Source organism: Peromyscus eremicus, chromosome 19 (assembly GCF_949786415.1).
Source record: "Peromyscus eremicus chromosome 19, PerEre_H2_v1, whole genome shotgun sequence".
Taxonomy (NCBI): domain Eukaryota; kingdom Metazoa; phylum Chordata; class Mammalia; order Rodentia; family Cricetidae; genus Peromyscus; species Peromyscus eremicus.
The window spans coordinates 24,652,716-24,668,137 of record NC_081435.1 but is presented as its reverse complement, the minus strand read 5'-3'; the positions used below and the strand labels follow the sequence as shown (position 1 = coordinate 24,668,137).

The following is a 15,422-nucleotide window of genomic DNA, read 5'->3' as shown; positions in this document are numbered from 1 at the left end:
GGCTTTTAGACAAGCACAGTAAGACAGCTTCACAGAGTTAAACAAGTGCAGCATAAACCAAAGTAACACACCTTAAAATAATATTCTCCAACATGTGGAGGCCAAAAGAGGGTAAGAATCCCTGGAGTTGGAATCAGAAACCATTCCAAGCTACCCAACATGGGAGCTGGCAACCAAATTTGGGTCACCTCTAAGAGCAGAATGTGCTTTTAACTGCTGAGGGATCTCTGGGTCCTCACTAATGAAATTTTAAGGAGTACTTCTGTTTTTGTGCTTATCCTCCCTACTGGTCTTTTAACTGTTTCGATTTTTTTTGTGTGTGTGTGTGAGAGAGAACACAAAGATAAATTTGGGTGGATCGGGAGGGGAGTGTCTGTGGTGGTGGGGGAAATACAACCAAAATATATTGCTTTGTTTGTTTGTTTTTCAAGATAGGCTTCGTCTGTGTAACAGTGCTGGCTGTCCTCAAACTCACTTTGTAGACTCAGGGTTCTGCTTCCAGTGCCAGGATTAAGGGCAGGCACTACCAAGTCTGACGACGATCAAAATATATTATATTAAAAAGAAAAGAAACGTCGGGCGGTGGTGGCGCACGCCTTTAATCCCAGCACTCGGGAGGCAGAGCCAGGCGGATCTCTGAGTTCAAGGCCAGCCTGGGCTACCAAGTGAGTTCCAGGAAAGGCGCAAAGCTACACAGAGAAACCCTGTCTCGAAAAACCAAAAAAAAAAAAAAAAAAAGAAAAACACTCGGGAGGCAGAGGCAGGCTACAGGTGAGTTCAAGGCCAGCCTGGGCTACAGAGTGAGATCCAGGACAGGCTCCAAAGCTACAGAGAAACCCTGTCTCCAAAAACCAAAAGAAGAAAGAAAGAAAGAAAGAAAGAAAGAAAGAAAGAAAGAAAGAAAGAAAGAAAGAAAGAAAGAAAGAAAGAAAGAAAGAAGCAAGCAAGCTGGATCTGGAAGTATAGCTACTTGGGAGGCTGAGACCCCCAGCAACAGGGTTTAAGGACAGCCTGATCAACTCTCAAAACATACACAAAAGGGTAAGGGGGCTGTACCACAGTGGTTAAGTACTTGCCTACCATAGTCAAGGCCCTAGGTTTGATTCCTAATTAAAAAAAAAAAAAAATTGGCAAAAAACACATTATGCATTAAAATGTTTATTCTATAACCAATCAGAAAAGGCTATTAATAATTTTTTACCATACTAGAGAATTTAAAGTACATAGCATATTAAATGTTATCAGAATAATTTCATTCACTCTTTTTTTCAGACAGTGTCTGACTATGTAGCTCTGGTTATCCTAAAACTCCAGATCAGCCTGTCTCTCTTTCTGAGTGATAGGATTAAAGGCGTTTGCCACATTGCATGGACTAGAATAAATTCTTTTAAAAAAAAATCAAATGGTGGTTATTACTGTCAAGTTTCAAAAAGTCTCTCTACAGATCCTTATTATACTTTAAAAAATTCTAGGCAATGGTGCGCACGCTTTTAATCCCAGCACTCGGGAGGCAGAGGCAGGTGGATCTCTGTGAGTTCGAGGCCAGCCTGGTCTACAAAGTGAGATCCAGGAAAGGCATAAAGCTACACAGAGAAACCCTGTCTGGGGGGAAAAAAAATTTCCATGTGCACACTGTATGTATTAGTGTGGGGGTCAGAGAACAACTTGTAGGAGTTGGTTCTTTCCTTCTACCATATGGGTCCTGAGAATCAAATAAATTCAGCTGTTGCTGTTGTTGAACCATCTTTCCAACCTAGATTCTGTTAATGAAAACTATGCACACAACTGGATACCAAAGTTCCTAAGGTTCTAAATCAAGGTAAGGTCTTTTAACTATTACCAGTCATGTAAAAGCATGACAGCTTTAACTTTTTTTAAAAAAAAAATAAAGATAGGGTCTCATTATGTCACCCCTAGCTGGCCTTAAAGAGATCAAGATCTCTCTGCCTCCTAAACACTGGGATTAAGCGCATGCCACATCTAGCAAGCTTAATAGTTTTCAAATTAAAATACCCACCCTGTTATAAGGACTAAGGTTAAGATTTGTATCAATAAAGTCCAGGATGGTGGTGAATGCCTTTAATCCTAGCACTCAGAGGCAGTGGCAGGTGGATCTCTGAATTTGAGGTCAGCCTGGTCTACAATAGCCAAGTGCTACACAGAGAAACCGTGCTTCGAAACACCTCCACCACCCTCAAAAGATTCAATGAACAAGCATTTAAATGGAATCACATTCCCCCCAACAGCAATTATGATAAAAGCAATAGCTGTATTACAGACCACTCTGCCTTTTTGCATGTGTCTTGGTCCTTGTAGGTTCCCATTACCAGCACCTGTGCAGGGGAAAAAAATTTGTAGAGTTACAAAAAATATACTTTATAAAGCAAGGTAGTTTAGTTTAAAAAATTAACATCTTTCAAATACAAATGGTAAGACATTGTAAATGACTCTTCTCATGCTATGTTACTTTAAAAGACCTTTTAAAAGAACATTCTGACACTACCATTTACACTAAAAGCAATTATAGCTAGTTACTAGAAAAGGCAATATGAATTTCATATAATCACCCAGATTTCCTCTTGGGCCAACTGCTGGTCCTCCAAGATGAAATGAAGGAGGTGGAGGTCCCAGAATTCCTGGTGCTGGATTTGTAGACTGCTGCAGCATGAATGGATCACCCCTAGTAATAACAAAATAAATGAAGCACAATCAAGAGATTCATCACATAAAATTATTAAAGCGACTCTTACATAACTATAACTATTTTAAGATGTAGGAGGTATTTATAAACAAGGTAACTAGTGGAAAATGTTGTAGCAGTGAAAGAAGAACTATTACTATGCTCTTTTCTGAAAATTCCTTACACTTGTACTTTTATATAAAAAAAATTACCAAATTCTTATTTGGTGAAGAAACAGAAAATATTCTTATGAAACATAGGAAGTTAAACTTGGGATTCCTTACATTGAGCTCCTTTATAAACAATTGCCTAAAATTTTTAAACTTACATTGTGTGTCCTGTATCATTGTCAGGATTCCATTCTGGGTAGCTTTAAAAAGATCAGAAAATTAATTTTAAAATAAAAAGGTTCTTTTCACAAAGTAGCCTCCTTAAGCCTCTAAAACAGAGATGATTTATTAGTAAAGTTATGTGAGAATCTACATTTCAAAAGCATGTAACATATTTCAAAAAGAACTTCAGACACCAAGTGATATGGAATAAACCTGCAATACTTGTAAATTTAAGTGATACATGCTGAAATGATCCTATATTTGTTAAATTGTAAGCAGGGTAAGTGCTGCACAAGGAATTAGAAAGGAGGTTACATGAAGAAAACAAACAACAACAACAACAACAAAAACCCAACTTCCTTCCCCAATATTAGGTATCAAAGCAGAGTTAAGCTGTGGCACCAGAAAGGACAGTCCCAAAGGAGTTAGGTATGTATGGATAATATCTGCTATAGTAAGCAGTTTCTTTGAATTCCATTTCAATGTAGCAGCCTAAGTTCAGAACACAAGCCACATATGTCAAAAGCTTTCCATGAGGAAACTGACTTGGTTTCTATTAATTTTCAATTATTCCTCTATATTTTTTGTTCTATAGCATGTATTAACTATTACTAAAGTGCTATCATAGATTGTGATTATCAACTGCAATCTTTTCATTAATTCTGCTAAAATTATTTCTTGATTAACAGGCCAATGTGCATTTATCCTAGCAATTAAAAACCAAGTAACAAAGCATCATTATATCTATTATTCATGAAGATATATAGTTCATCTGAAATTTAATATTAATCTGACATTATTGATTATGTGACAGTAACAATGTATGTATAAGTAAATGATGAACTTCCCCAAACCAATTAATGGCTGTTTCTCATTCACGATAAGGATGCTTTATATGTATTTCAAATTCCTACATTTCAAGAAGAAGCTGGCATCGACGACTGTGACTTGCTCCATTGATATGTTGACTCCACTCCTGCAGCAAAGTAAATTAGTATAATTAACAAAAATTAAAAGCTAAAATATTTATGTGAACCATTAAATTAATGTGTATGCAGTATCAGGTTGTAAAACACTTCTTCATTTGTTAAGTCACAGTGGTTTAAGTTAAAACCATTTCTGAGTCCTTGAAGCTTGATCCTGCCCTCAAATACTCTATGCACATTCTTGGAAAAACTGGATTAATTTGGTCAACATAATTGAGACCTAACAGTGGAAAGGTGTAGACAGTAAAGATAAGAAGTCAATGGACCTTGAGGTCAACTGAGCACAGTAAATGCTGTGGACCAAACTCAAGTATCCACTATTTTTGGAACTGATTATTTTGTAATGCGCTGTATAACAAAATCATCATATCTAAAGTGTGTGAATAATTAATTTAAAGTAGAATCTTTAATTTCACCTAGACTTTTAGGCAAATTCCAAGTATGCTATACTTTCTACTATAGCAAAAACAAAACAAAATGAAACAACAACAAAAAAAGCACTGTCAAAAAAGGTCAACAAGATTTAATGGCTTATCTAAGAAAATTTCCCCATTTGTTAGGAATTTAAGCTCCCATATTTCCCTAACAGAATCAAATTTAAGGAGTGTGTCTTTCCAAATTTGAAGGAGGGAAACAATGTATCCCATCAGTATTTCCTTTTTTTGTGATTTAGTTTAAAATATAAAGCATTAACTACATTTTCTTGATTCAAATTAATTTTCCTTTTTCTAAGAAAAATATCAAGTTAACTTTTTATCCAATATAAGAGTTAGGAAAGGTTGGCTTTGCTGTTAAAATGCCTTGGTTTATTTCCTAAAGTGCAATATGAGTAGATATGACTCCTAAGTCTAAATTATTTAAATTCATTGCAACAAAATTCCACTATGGTGGTGAAAAAACAATGAAACAATAAAGGCAAACTATTTGATCACTGCCAAGCATAAGTTATCTATACTGCACTGTTTTAAAAGTCCACATTATTTTACAAGTCGTTTTGATTTTTCACCAATTTCCACAAATCGAGACAGTATTTAAAATAGCTACTGTTCTTGAAAGGTCTGAGTAGAATATAGACATGGTCAGGCAATGTATATTTCTCAAATGAGGGGATTAAAGAGCCTCGGCTAAATGAAAGTATAACATCAAATTACACAATTTGACTTTTAAGAAGGCTGAACTTGGCATTTTATAAATTGGACCCTAATTTTGATTTATATTGTAACAGTCTATGTATAGTTCATACTCTAAGAAAGTTAATTAAAACCTTGTGAAAGAACTAAAATGGAACATATCCAAATAAAATAGTACTTAGAATGTGAGGTACTATCAACTACTATTCTTAGTATCTCTGAAAACTAGATTGTCTTTCAAAAGTAAAAGCTAATAGGAACTTGAGAGATTTCCATAGCTGTTATACAATCAGTTGGGCTAAAGTTTCTACTTGCAACACAATAGACCGTTTCTGGAAGCCATTTTAAAAATGGCTGTAAGCAAGAGGCGCCATAGGTAAATTCAAATTCAGAAAAGGGACAAAACGAATCCATCAACCTAAAGAGTTTCAGAACAACTTCAGATACATTACAAGTTTCTACCCTTAAGAAGCAGTGTCTAAGGAAAAGAATAAATGTTATCCCTATTAAGAATGCTTCTGAATTATAGGAGATGGAAAGGGCACAGAGCTGAAAAGAAATTATATCCAATCCCCCATGTCCTCTAAGTTTCAAGTTTATGGTAAAAATGTAGCTGGTCTTTCAAGTACTAGAAAGAAGGCCAAGATCAGAAAATTAGTAAAGTACCTCCCAACCCATCCATTATAAATCAGCTCCACTGTACCTAATTCTCTTGATATCTAGTTTAAAATAAGGACTAAGAATCCAATGATTAAAAAAAAAAAAAAAAAAAAAAAAAACCTTCTGGATTCTATTCTGACATAATTCCTATATGAGATAAAGAGTAGGGATTCACTTTTCGAATTTACAAGTCTAGTGGGGGGAAAAAAATCGTACACTCACACTTATGTCTTTCAGGTATCTTTTTTTGTTTTCTGAGGCAGGGTCATAAATGGCTTTTTGAGTACTGAGATGAAAGACATGTGGCACCAGGTTCTTTGGAACATTGAAATTTTATAATAATCGTTCTAAAGTGGCAGAATAGAATGTAATTTAAAGACCTAAGTAATACTAAAGGAAAAAAAATAGAAATTCAAGTAATAAGACAAAAAAGCCGCAGTGGGCAATTTTCTTTAAGTGAAAGGAACTTGAAAGAAGTTTGAGACTGTATAGATAAGCTACTTGATGTTCTAAAGTGACATAGAAAAAACTCGAAGCCGGTTACTTAAAAATCGCCTACAAATATAAAGGGCACTCCATCATGACAAGTTACATTATGCTTTTCACTTGAACTTTGTATAATGTAGGCAGGCCATTTAACATTATCATTAAGTGAAAACAACAGATTTTCCAAGTTATGCAGTAATACCAGAGAGCAGGATACTTATTTTTTTCATTGTCTATGTCCACCACAGAAATTTTTTTAACAAGTCACATCTGTATCTGTTAACAGTTCATTGCTGAAGTAAATCAGCTAAGTTGAGGCAACTATAAAACAGAAAATCTAAGTGCTTAAATGTGTTCCAATTGGTCTAACCTACAAACACAAATTTTATAAATGCAATGGTTAAGCAAAAGTCCTCTAAAATAATTGTTAAATATACCTAATATTTTGAAGAATATGCAAACTAGAACCCAAGCATTTTTTATAAGCTAAAAATACTCCTTAATCCAAAGTATCATCAAGTCTTTCAAACTGCTCTTTTGTTAGTTTAGATTCATTTGTATCATTAGCTTTTGGAACTAGGACGTAGTAAAATTTGGAGGAAAATTTTTTTTTTATATAAAATAGAAACTTGTAATCTGACAAATCCTCTTTTGGTTCCTTTTTGTGTTCCTTTCTTCCAACAGCAAAGATTTGCAGTTCTTTAAGATCACTTTCATTTGATCACCGTAAGTATATTCCTTGGAATTTAGAACTCTTTTCTGAGAACACCAGTCATATAATTTCTGCTATATTTCTTGGTAAAGAGGTTAAGAACTAACATAGGAAAAGCTGGAGCCAATCAAATTTAATGGACCTTTTTTCAATGCTTTAATTTACACCAGACTAAGTCTTCAAGTTTAGTATAGAATAAAAACATGGCATAGTTAGTGTAGCTAACAAATTTGGGAAAAATAAAATGTCTAACAAATAAGATTTGTTGATTTTTTTTTAAGAGCTCCAGGTTCTATTCTTTGTTGAGACAGGGTCTCACTACTAGACCTGGCTGGCCTTGAATTTAAGAGATCCACCTGCCTCTGCCTCCCAGTGCTGGGATTACAGGCGTGAGCCACCACGCCCAGCGGTTCTATTTCTTAAATGAAAAACCTACAAACTTAACTTTGGCTTTTATGTTAACTTATTTGATATGAAATAAAAGATTAAAAAGATAAAAATGCTGAGCTCTAATCACAGTAAAGGGAACAATAAAACACAAAAAAATTTAACAGTCTCGTGGATTAAAAAACAAAACAAAACAAAAACCACTAAAAAATGAAGTTAAAAGAAAGTGATATGAAAAGAAAATGTCCCAGAAGCTGCTGTAAAGAAAAACCCTGTAACAGTGACCATAAAATCAATCTCATGATAGCAATTATTTCAGTTAGATAGGTTACTACAAAGCACATCGGGAAAAATGGATGTTCATAGATTACAGATCAAGCTAGTGGGGGGTGCTGCACCATTGACTTTAAGTCAACTGCAATATATACTGAAAAAATAGAATTTTAAAAACTCCAGTGAGAATGAGTAACACTGAAAAAGTTGAAAGAGAAGGACATTTAAAAGGGCATTTTGAAAAGGTTTCCATTTTGCCAGATGTGATAATTAAAGGAGAATTAGTTTTTTTCCCCCCACAAATGACTATTCCAGAAGTACAATAAGCCTAAGTCAGAAAAAGAATTTTCTTACAAGGAACACAGAGCTGGATAATGTAGTCAACGATTTATCAAAGTCTCTAAAGGGACAGATGCAATAAATATGGGATAATAAAAAGTGAGCTTTGAAGTATGTTTAAGGAAGTTGTGGAAACGGAGAAAAAAAATGATGAAAAATTTCAGTCATAGTATGAGAGTTTGTGTTAAAGGGAAATTAAAAAAGGAAGAATGAACTAATCTAAAATATGAAACATACTGAAACACACACCAGGGCTCTACATTAACTTTCCCTGTAGCCACAGATAAGGAAAAAAGAGAATTGTACAAGAATATATCTTTGACTACATACAAATCAGCAATCAAGACAGATGGAAAGCTGAAATCTAGCATCCTAAATGGCAAAGCACATTGACTTCAGAAAAAAAATGCTTAAAACAATTCAACAAAGCAGACCAGGGGGAAAAAAGCCTGCTTAAATATGATTAAGAAGAACAAACTGATGCCCAAAAAACAACAAGATAATCCCAGTGGATGACAGCTTTGTGGCCAGAAGCATTCTAGGTAGACTGTATTATTAATGTAAAGCCCTGGTTTATATTGCTAAAAAACAATTACCTTCCAAATAAAGTGTTCTCAAAAGTATAACAATTCTTGATCAACTCAATGTCATCAGACTACAGAATTAGAGTAAAAGATATAGGTAAATACAGAATAGGCACTACAATGTAAAAGAAATTAGAAGCATCTGTTGCTTTAACTCACCTTATTAGAATGAACTGGCAAATCACATATAGAGCACAGATGGGGATAACCCTTCGGTAAGAGTCCATGGAAGTCTTCAATATTGCTACTTGGAGGAGCGCCCCTCTTTTTCTCAAAGAGAGATCTCTCTTGTAAGGGGCCAGGACCACGTCCCATTCTCTCATACTCACTGTCAAATTTATGATAGTTATGCGAGGTCTCACCAAAAAAAGAATCATCCCTACACCTTTCTCCATCTCTTAATCTGTCATCTTCATAATCCATTCTGTCATAATAACCAGATTCTTGAGAACGACTTCCATGGTCATAATCAAGCACTGGGTTGAGACTAGGACCACGATCATCAAAACTATCTCTTCTAAAGTGCCTTTTTTCTTCCCAATCATCCCTAGGTACTCTGTATGGTGGCTCCCGTGTAGCAGATCTGCCATCTCTACCATAACTCAATGAAGGGCCTTCTTCAGTTCTCCTCCTTTTAAGCTGTAGAAGGATTTGGGGCAAGTTCTCAGGAGTAATCTTGTCCTCTGGATAACGACTCAGTTCATCTAAGTCTCTAGCAGACAGACCAAAGCTGGCCAAAATGTTACTGGCCTGGTCTGCATCTCCACGGTGTTGAGAAGACAAAGGGAGTGGACCTCTACTTCCAATGTTAAATATAGACTGCAAATTATGGGAAGAAGTACTAGCAGAAGACAGTGCGCTATGAGCTCCTTGTTGATTCAATGAAGAACTCATTCCAAGATTCATTAAACTAGCAAGGCGTGCAGTACCCTGGTTCATCCTTCCAAGAGATGCTGGCATACTTAAAGACTGGGTAGCAGCAGCAAGAAGGCCTATTCCTGCTGCAGACAGGTCACGCCCATGACCCTGTGAGTCCCTACCGAGAGATGACTGCTGGAATGACTTGGACATTGTAGAACTATCTCTTGTCTACTTTATAGATCAAAAAAAAAATTTTTTTTAAAGATGGCCAAAAAGAAAGCTCAAACTAGAAAGCTAGGTTAACTTTGCTTCAAAAATGGTAACGCCAAGAAAAAGGATCAATAAGGACTGTAGAATCTTCTTCAAGCTGAGAACCAGCAGACAACTCTGTAGAAAAATAAGCAGTTTTAGTCATAAATCCCTTTAAGTAGATGCCGTTTTTTAAGAAAAAAAAACTTATGCATCATGTTGATTTTAAAAAAAACCACTTAAGATCTCAAACTTACAAGGAATTCATTACATATCTTAAACAGATTCCAGATGTATGCAGAGCCTGCATATAGATATTTAAAAAGTAGCTTTTCATGCTGAAATTTAACAAAGGGAATTTCATATTGGGCTTAAAAACATTTAAATTCAAGGCCTAGATGTTTGGGTGCATCAAAATTTCAGTGAAAACATAGATGGGCTTCTTCTTTTAGAAGAATAAAAACATACTCTATAGTATGATGCTTAAGTTCTAGAAGACTAAAAAAAAAAAAAAAATCAAAATTAAAAAAAAAAATAAAGGTCAGCAAGTCAAAGATGAACCAGTTGTATTCTGCTTTAGAAAATGAGACCTATTATCACTTTCAGAAAGAACCAAGTAAAATCACAAGTAAATGAAGCTTAGGGTGTCAAGTATCTGATGTAAGATCTAAGATCAAGTAACAGTTGAGACCTTCATGCAGCAAAATTAACTTGAGGTGAAGACAGATGTGAAAGAAAATAAGTAAATTTCCTACAATTTTAAGGATTTCTGCCCAAATTTAAGCCACACAACTAACTGCCCATACCATACCAGGCAGTGCTTAGTTGATACCTACTCTTATAAGGTAAGGAGAACAATTTTGGTCAGTATAGAAACAGACCTACCAAGAAAAAACCAGGTACAGGAAATACAGGTGATTTAAAGAAGGGAAATACTCCCAAGTTAGCACCTATTATTGTTCATTTAATGTTCAGGGCTATACATCTCTAGAGTTCAAAGCACATAAATGAAATCTAAGACCTTGTTAACAGATTTCTGCAAACTCATCACAAGAATAGCCCAATAGCTTGAAAACTTTTATTCTGATTATGATCCTTCAAGATGTGTTTCCGGATGAAACTTACATTAAATCATTAGCACTGCATCTCAAAAACTGTTATAAGAGTGTGCAAAGTATTAACACGATTCCCATAAAGCGCTAGTTAAAAGACGTAATACAACCAATGTTTTCTGTAAGACAATTTTATAATCACAATCACATACAAGATAAATCTGATCAATTTGCCAGACTTCTACTATGATGCATTGCTTCTTCAATTTTGTTTGTCTGTTTTGATTAGCCATCTAAGCATTGTAGTTTAATAAACTTTATTACACTAAAACCCAGAAAATATCCAATAAAAGTCAATTATAGGATCAATTCCATCAATGATAGATTAAAGCAAGGATATACTGGACGAACACAGTGGCAGAGGAAGAATAAAAAAAAAAAAGGTACAGGCAAGAAAGATTTGGACTAGATTAAAAAAAAATAGATGTAATAAAGTAAGACACAAATGCTATCAGTGGTAGCTGGAATTACAGATGTTTTTGTACACCAAGAAAGATGAATTTGAGAAAAGACACCAAGGAAACTAATTCTAGACAAGATCCACTTATGTAATCTACTTAAGCTTTAAGGTAAGATTAATGAAGAGAAGAGTTAGTGAACAGTAGATGAAAGGCTTTTTTTTTTTTTAAATAGTATCTTTAAAATGCCATACAGAGCAACAGGCTGAAATATTACAAATATTGGTATTAATGTCTACATTTTATATATACTATTTTTCTTAAAAAAAAAAAGTTATTTTAAAACATTAGTTAATATTTATCACAGCTTTGACGGTCATGTTACAGCCAAAGCCTTCTATTATGCAAAAGCCTATCTTCTGAAAAAACTATTCCTATCCCAGAGAAATAATGGTATTGTATTGTGCATAAAAAATTTAAATTAAGTCAACAATCAATCATTAAGTTACAGAGCCATCAAACAGACTTTTGTACTTTACATGAAAACAGTGGATCTGGAAAACTAAGTTAAAGTAAAAGATAATTTAAAAGACAAAACAGAAAATGATGTTAGAAAAACTCAGAAAAGGGAGGACAAACAATATAAATCCTATGACAAGGTCCAATTCCACAAGAACCATTTTATTAATTTCAACTTAAAATGCAGCTACACAGAACACAGAAGTAATATTACTGCAAAAAGAACTTATGTTGGATTTTTAACTGATACAAACCAAAAAGATTGCCACACCCCAGACTCCCACCCTGGGCCAGTAGTAGTGCTCATAAATATAATCTCAGTGCTTTGGAAGCTGAGGCAGGAGAACTCCTTTGAGTTTGAGGATACATAGTTCCACACATAAATTCTAAGACATCTTGGAACTCCACTTCAAAAAAAACTTGGAAGTGTGTAATAGAACAAAGAAGACAAAGCATGAAAGCACTGCTTAGAAAAGTGCTATTAGCACTTTTAGTCAATAATCTAAGATATAAAAGCCAATTTTTTTTTTTTGTTTGTTTGTTTGTTTGTTTTTTTTCGAGACAGGGTTTCTCTGTGTAGCTTTGCGCCTTTCCTGGGAACTCACTTGGTAGCCCAGGCTGGCCTCGAACTCACAGAGATCCGCCTGGCTCTGCCTCCCGAGTGCTGGGATTACAGGCGTGCGCCACCACCGCCCGGCATAAAAGCCATTTTTAAAGGACTCATTCCTTGGGAACTGCTGCTCATTAGTAAAGTTATTACAATGCTACAGTACTTCATTACTAAAGATTTATTAAAAATTCAAGGGCTGGGGGCTATGCTATCTAGATGGCTCAGTGGGTAAAGGCTCTTGTGCAGAAGGACCAGTGACACAAGTTTGATCTCTGCAACAAACAGAAAGATTTGAGAATGACCACAGAGTTCTCTTCTTGTGGCATGTGTTGTTCACATCCTTGTTGTGGCATGTGGCCTACCCCCAATAATAAGTAAAGTACATTTTTTTTTTTTTTTAATTAGGGGGTTGAAAGCTCAAGATGCTGCCCAATGAGTAGAGTGCTTAAAGCCCAGGACTCAACCCTCAGCAACTGGAATAGTGGCACATGATTGTGATCCTAGCATAAAGCCACTGTCCCAGCTTGGCTTCAAACTCAAGATGCTCCTGTTTCCACTTCCAGAGCACTGGCAGAGTGGAGGCAGGAAGATTATGAATGCAAGTACATTTTCAGCTACAAAGAGTTTGATGATGTCTGGGCTCTCTTCAGAGAACTAACCTAAGAAGTATCAAAATACAATTTATTCATAAATTCTAAATGCCCACTCATGAAAGCACAATCTTCCACTCTCAAAACACAAAGCATCCCCAACCAGGAAAACAAACAAAAGAACCTTACCAACATGAGCTATAGTTTCACTTTAGGTAGATGGGGAAGGTAACACTTGCTTGCCTAGCATTCATGAGAGAGGTCTTGAGTTTAATTGCCAGTACCACACACATAGAAATAAACAAATGCAATTTATTACAATATGAAAATCAATTTAAAATTTATACTAGAGAGACAGAGGTAGGAGGATCCTAGTCTACTACATAGCGAGACCCTGTCTCAAAACAAACCAACAACAAAAATGTATTTTATACGTGTGGGTCAGGACAGCTTGTAGGAGTCAATATTCTCCTTCCACCATGTTGGTCCTGGAGATTAAACACTGGGTGTCAAGCTCAGCTAAAACCATCTTAGCCCAATAATCAAAAATTTAATGTATTAAAATATCTTTACATATAGAATCTCTGATTTAATCAATTAACAACACAACTTCCCTCTGAGCATTAGATATTATTATTATTATCATCATCTTAGTCCTGTTTTTCAAAACAGAGTTTCTCTGTGTAACAGCTCTGGCTGTACCTGGAACTCGGTCTGTAGACAAGGCTGGCCTTGAGCTCACAAGAGATCTGTCTGCCTCTGCCTCCTGAACGCTGAGACTAAAGGCATGTGCCATCACCACCTGGCTTAAATATTCTTTATTGGATTTTTTTTTTGGGGGGGGGAACTTTTCTAGACAGGGTTTCTCTGTGTAGTTTTGGTGCCAGTCCTGGATCTCACTCTGTAGACCAGGCTGGCCTTGAATTCAGAGATCCGCCTAGCTCTGCCTCCGAGGGCTGGGATTAAAGGTGTGCACCACTGCTGCCCGGCTGGATTTTTTTTTTTTTTTTAAAGTTACAAGAATACTAGGTCTAGGGGCTAGTGGTTAAGAGCACTCACTGCTTTTCCAGAGGATCTGGGTTCAATTCCCAGCACCCACATAGCAACTCGCAACTGTCTGTAACTCCTGTTCCAGAGGATCTGACACCCTCACACAAACATACATGCATAAAATATAAATAAATTATTTAAAAAAATAAAGAATACTAGGTCTAGATGGACAGCTCAGTCAGTAAAGTGCTTGCCTTGCAAATACAATCTGAGATCAATCCCCAGAACTAGAGTTTAAAAAAGGGTATATTAGTAGGAGTTTATAATTCCTGTACTGCAGAGGCATGACAAGGAAGAGGTCTTTGGGGCTTGCTTGGCCAGCTATTGTAGTCTAATTGGTAACTTCAAGCCAAATGAGATCTGCTCTCAAAGAAGATGGATGGCATTTCTGAGGACACCTGGTATTGTCCTATACATCTCTTCACACACTTAAAAAAAAAAGACAACTAAAATATGCCAGAAAAGAAAAACACTGTTAAAAGGTATCTATTACTGCCACATCGAGTTATGCTCTCAATTATATAAAATAATCACTCCTTAAAAACAAGTTTTCATTTGGAGGCTTGGATGTAGGTCACCGTTGGAGCACTTAATGTGTAAGGTCCTAGGATCAATCCTTAGAGTCACAAAAATAATCTTTTAAATAAATTTGTCACTTATTAATCTTTACAAAAGGCTTCAATAAAAGCTACCAGCATAGGGTTAGAGATGACTTATTGGGTACAAACTGTTGTGCAAGCATGAGGACAAGTTAAAAGCATAGCACGGGCACTGGCACCCCAACACTCCTACAGAGAGAAAGGAGTCAGAGAGGAGAATCCCAGAAGATGGAAAGCCAGTTAACCTGGAGTATAAAGTGGGGGGTACGATTCTGCCTCAAACATAGTAGAGGGTCCATTTATGTGAGCCTGTATTCACTACTGCACACACAAATACCAGGAAGTTACATAGCAAGACCCTGTTTCCAAAAACAAGCAACTAACACAGAAACATTGTATTTTCTAACGTGCTCCTGATTCACATAATCACACTTAAGATAAACACAGCTGAGAACCTTAAGAGGATTTTTTGGGGGGTGAATGGGTAGGTAGGAAGAGAGCCATACTATGCATTCCAGATAGCCTTAATGATTTTTAAAAAATAAACTTCTGAAGCCGGGCGGTGGTGGCGCATGCCTTTAATCCCAGCACTCGGGAGGCAGAGCCAGGCGGATCTCTGTGAGTTCGAGGCCAGCCTGGGCTACCAAGTGAGTTCCAGGAAAGGCGCAAAGCTACACAGAGAAACCCTGTCTCGAAAAACCAAAAAAAAATAAAAAATAAAAATAAACTTCTGTATGGTATACTCCAAAGTCCCAAATCTTCTCACACCATTTCAATTTGAAAAGTTATATATAAAATCCCTTAAAGACTACACATTTAAAATGCTAATTCTAGTTTCTTTCTGTTCTACTTTTAGTTATCTATA

General features: G+C 35.9%; 1 protein-coding gene across 3 annotated transcripts in view; it reads right to left on the bottom strand.

The window, feature by feature from the left end:
- Matr3 (matrin 3) overlaps positions 1-15,422 on the bottom strand; it is a 31,910-nt gene that overhangs the window by 12,513 nt on the left and 3,975 nt on the right. For all 3 annotated transcript variants that reach the window (XM_059246780.1, XM_059246781.1, XM_059246783.1), the window contains exons 2-6: positions 8,729-9,817; positions 3,927-3,988; positions 3,009-3,050; positions 2,568-2,680; positions 2,281-2,333 (exon numbers count right to left, since the gene is read on the bottom strand). In XM_059246780.1, the coding sequence (XP_059102763.1) occupies positions 2,281-2,333; positions 2,568-2,680; positions 3,009-3,050; positions 3,927-3,988; positions 8,729-9,640 (1,182 nt within the window). In that variant the 5' untranslated portion in view covers positions 9,641-9,817. The remainder of the gene's footprint in view (positions 1-2,280; positions 2,334-2,567; positions 2,681-3,008; positions 3,051-3,926; positions 3,989-8,728; positions 9,818-15,422) is intronic.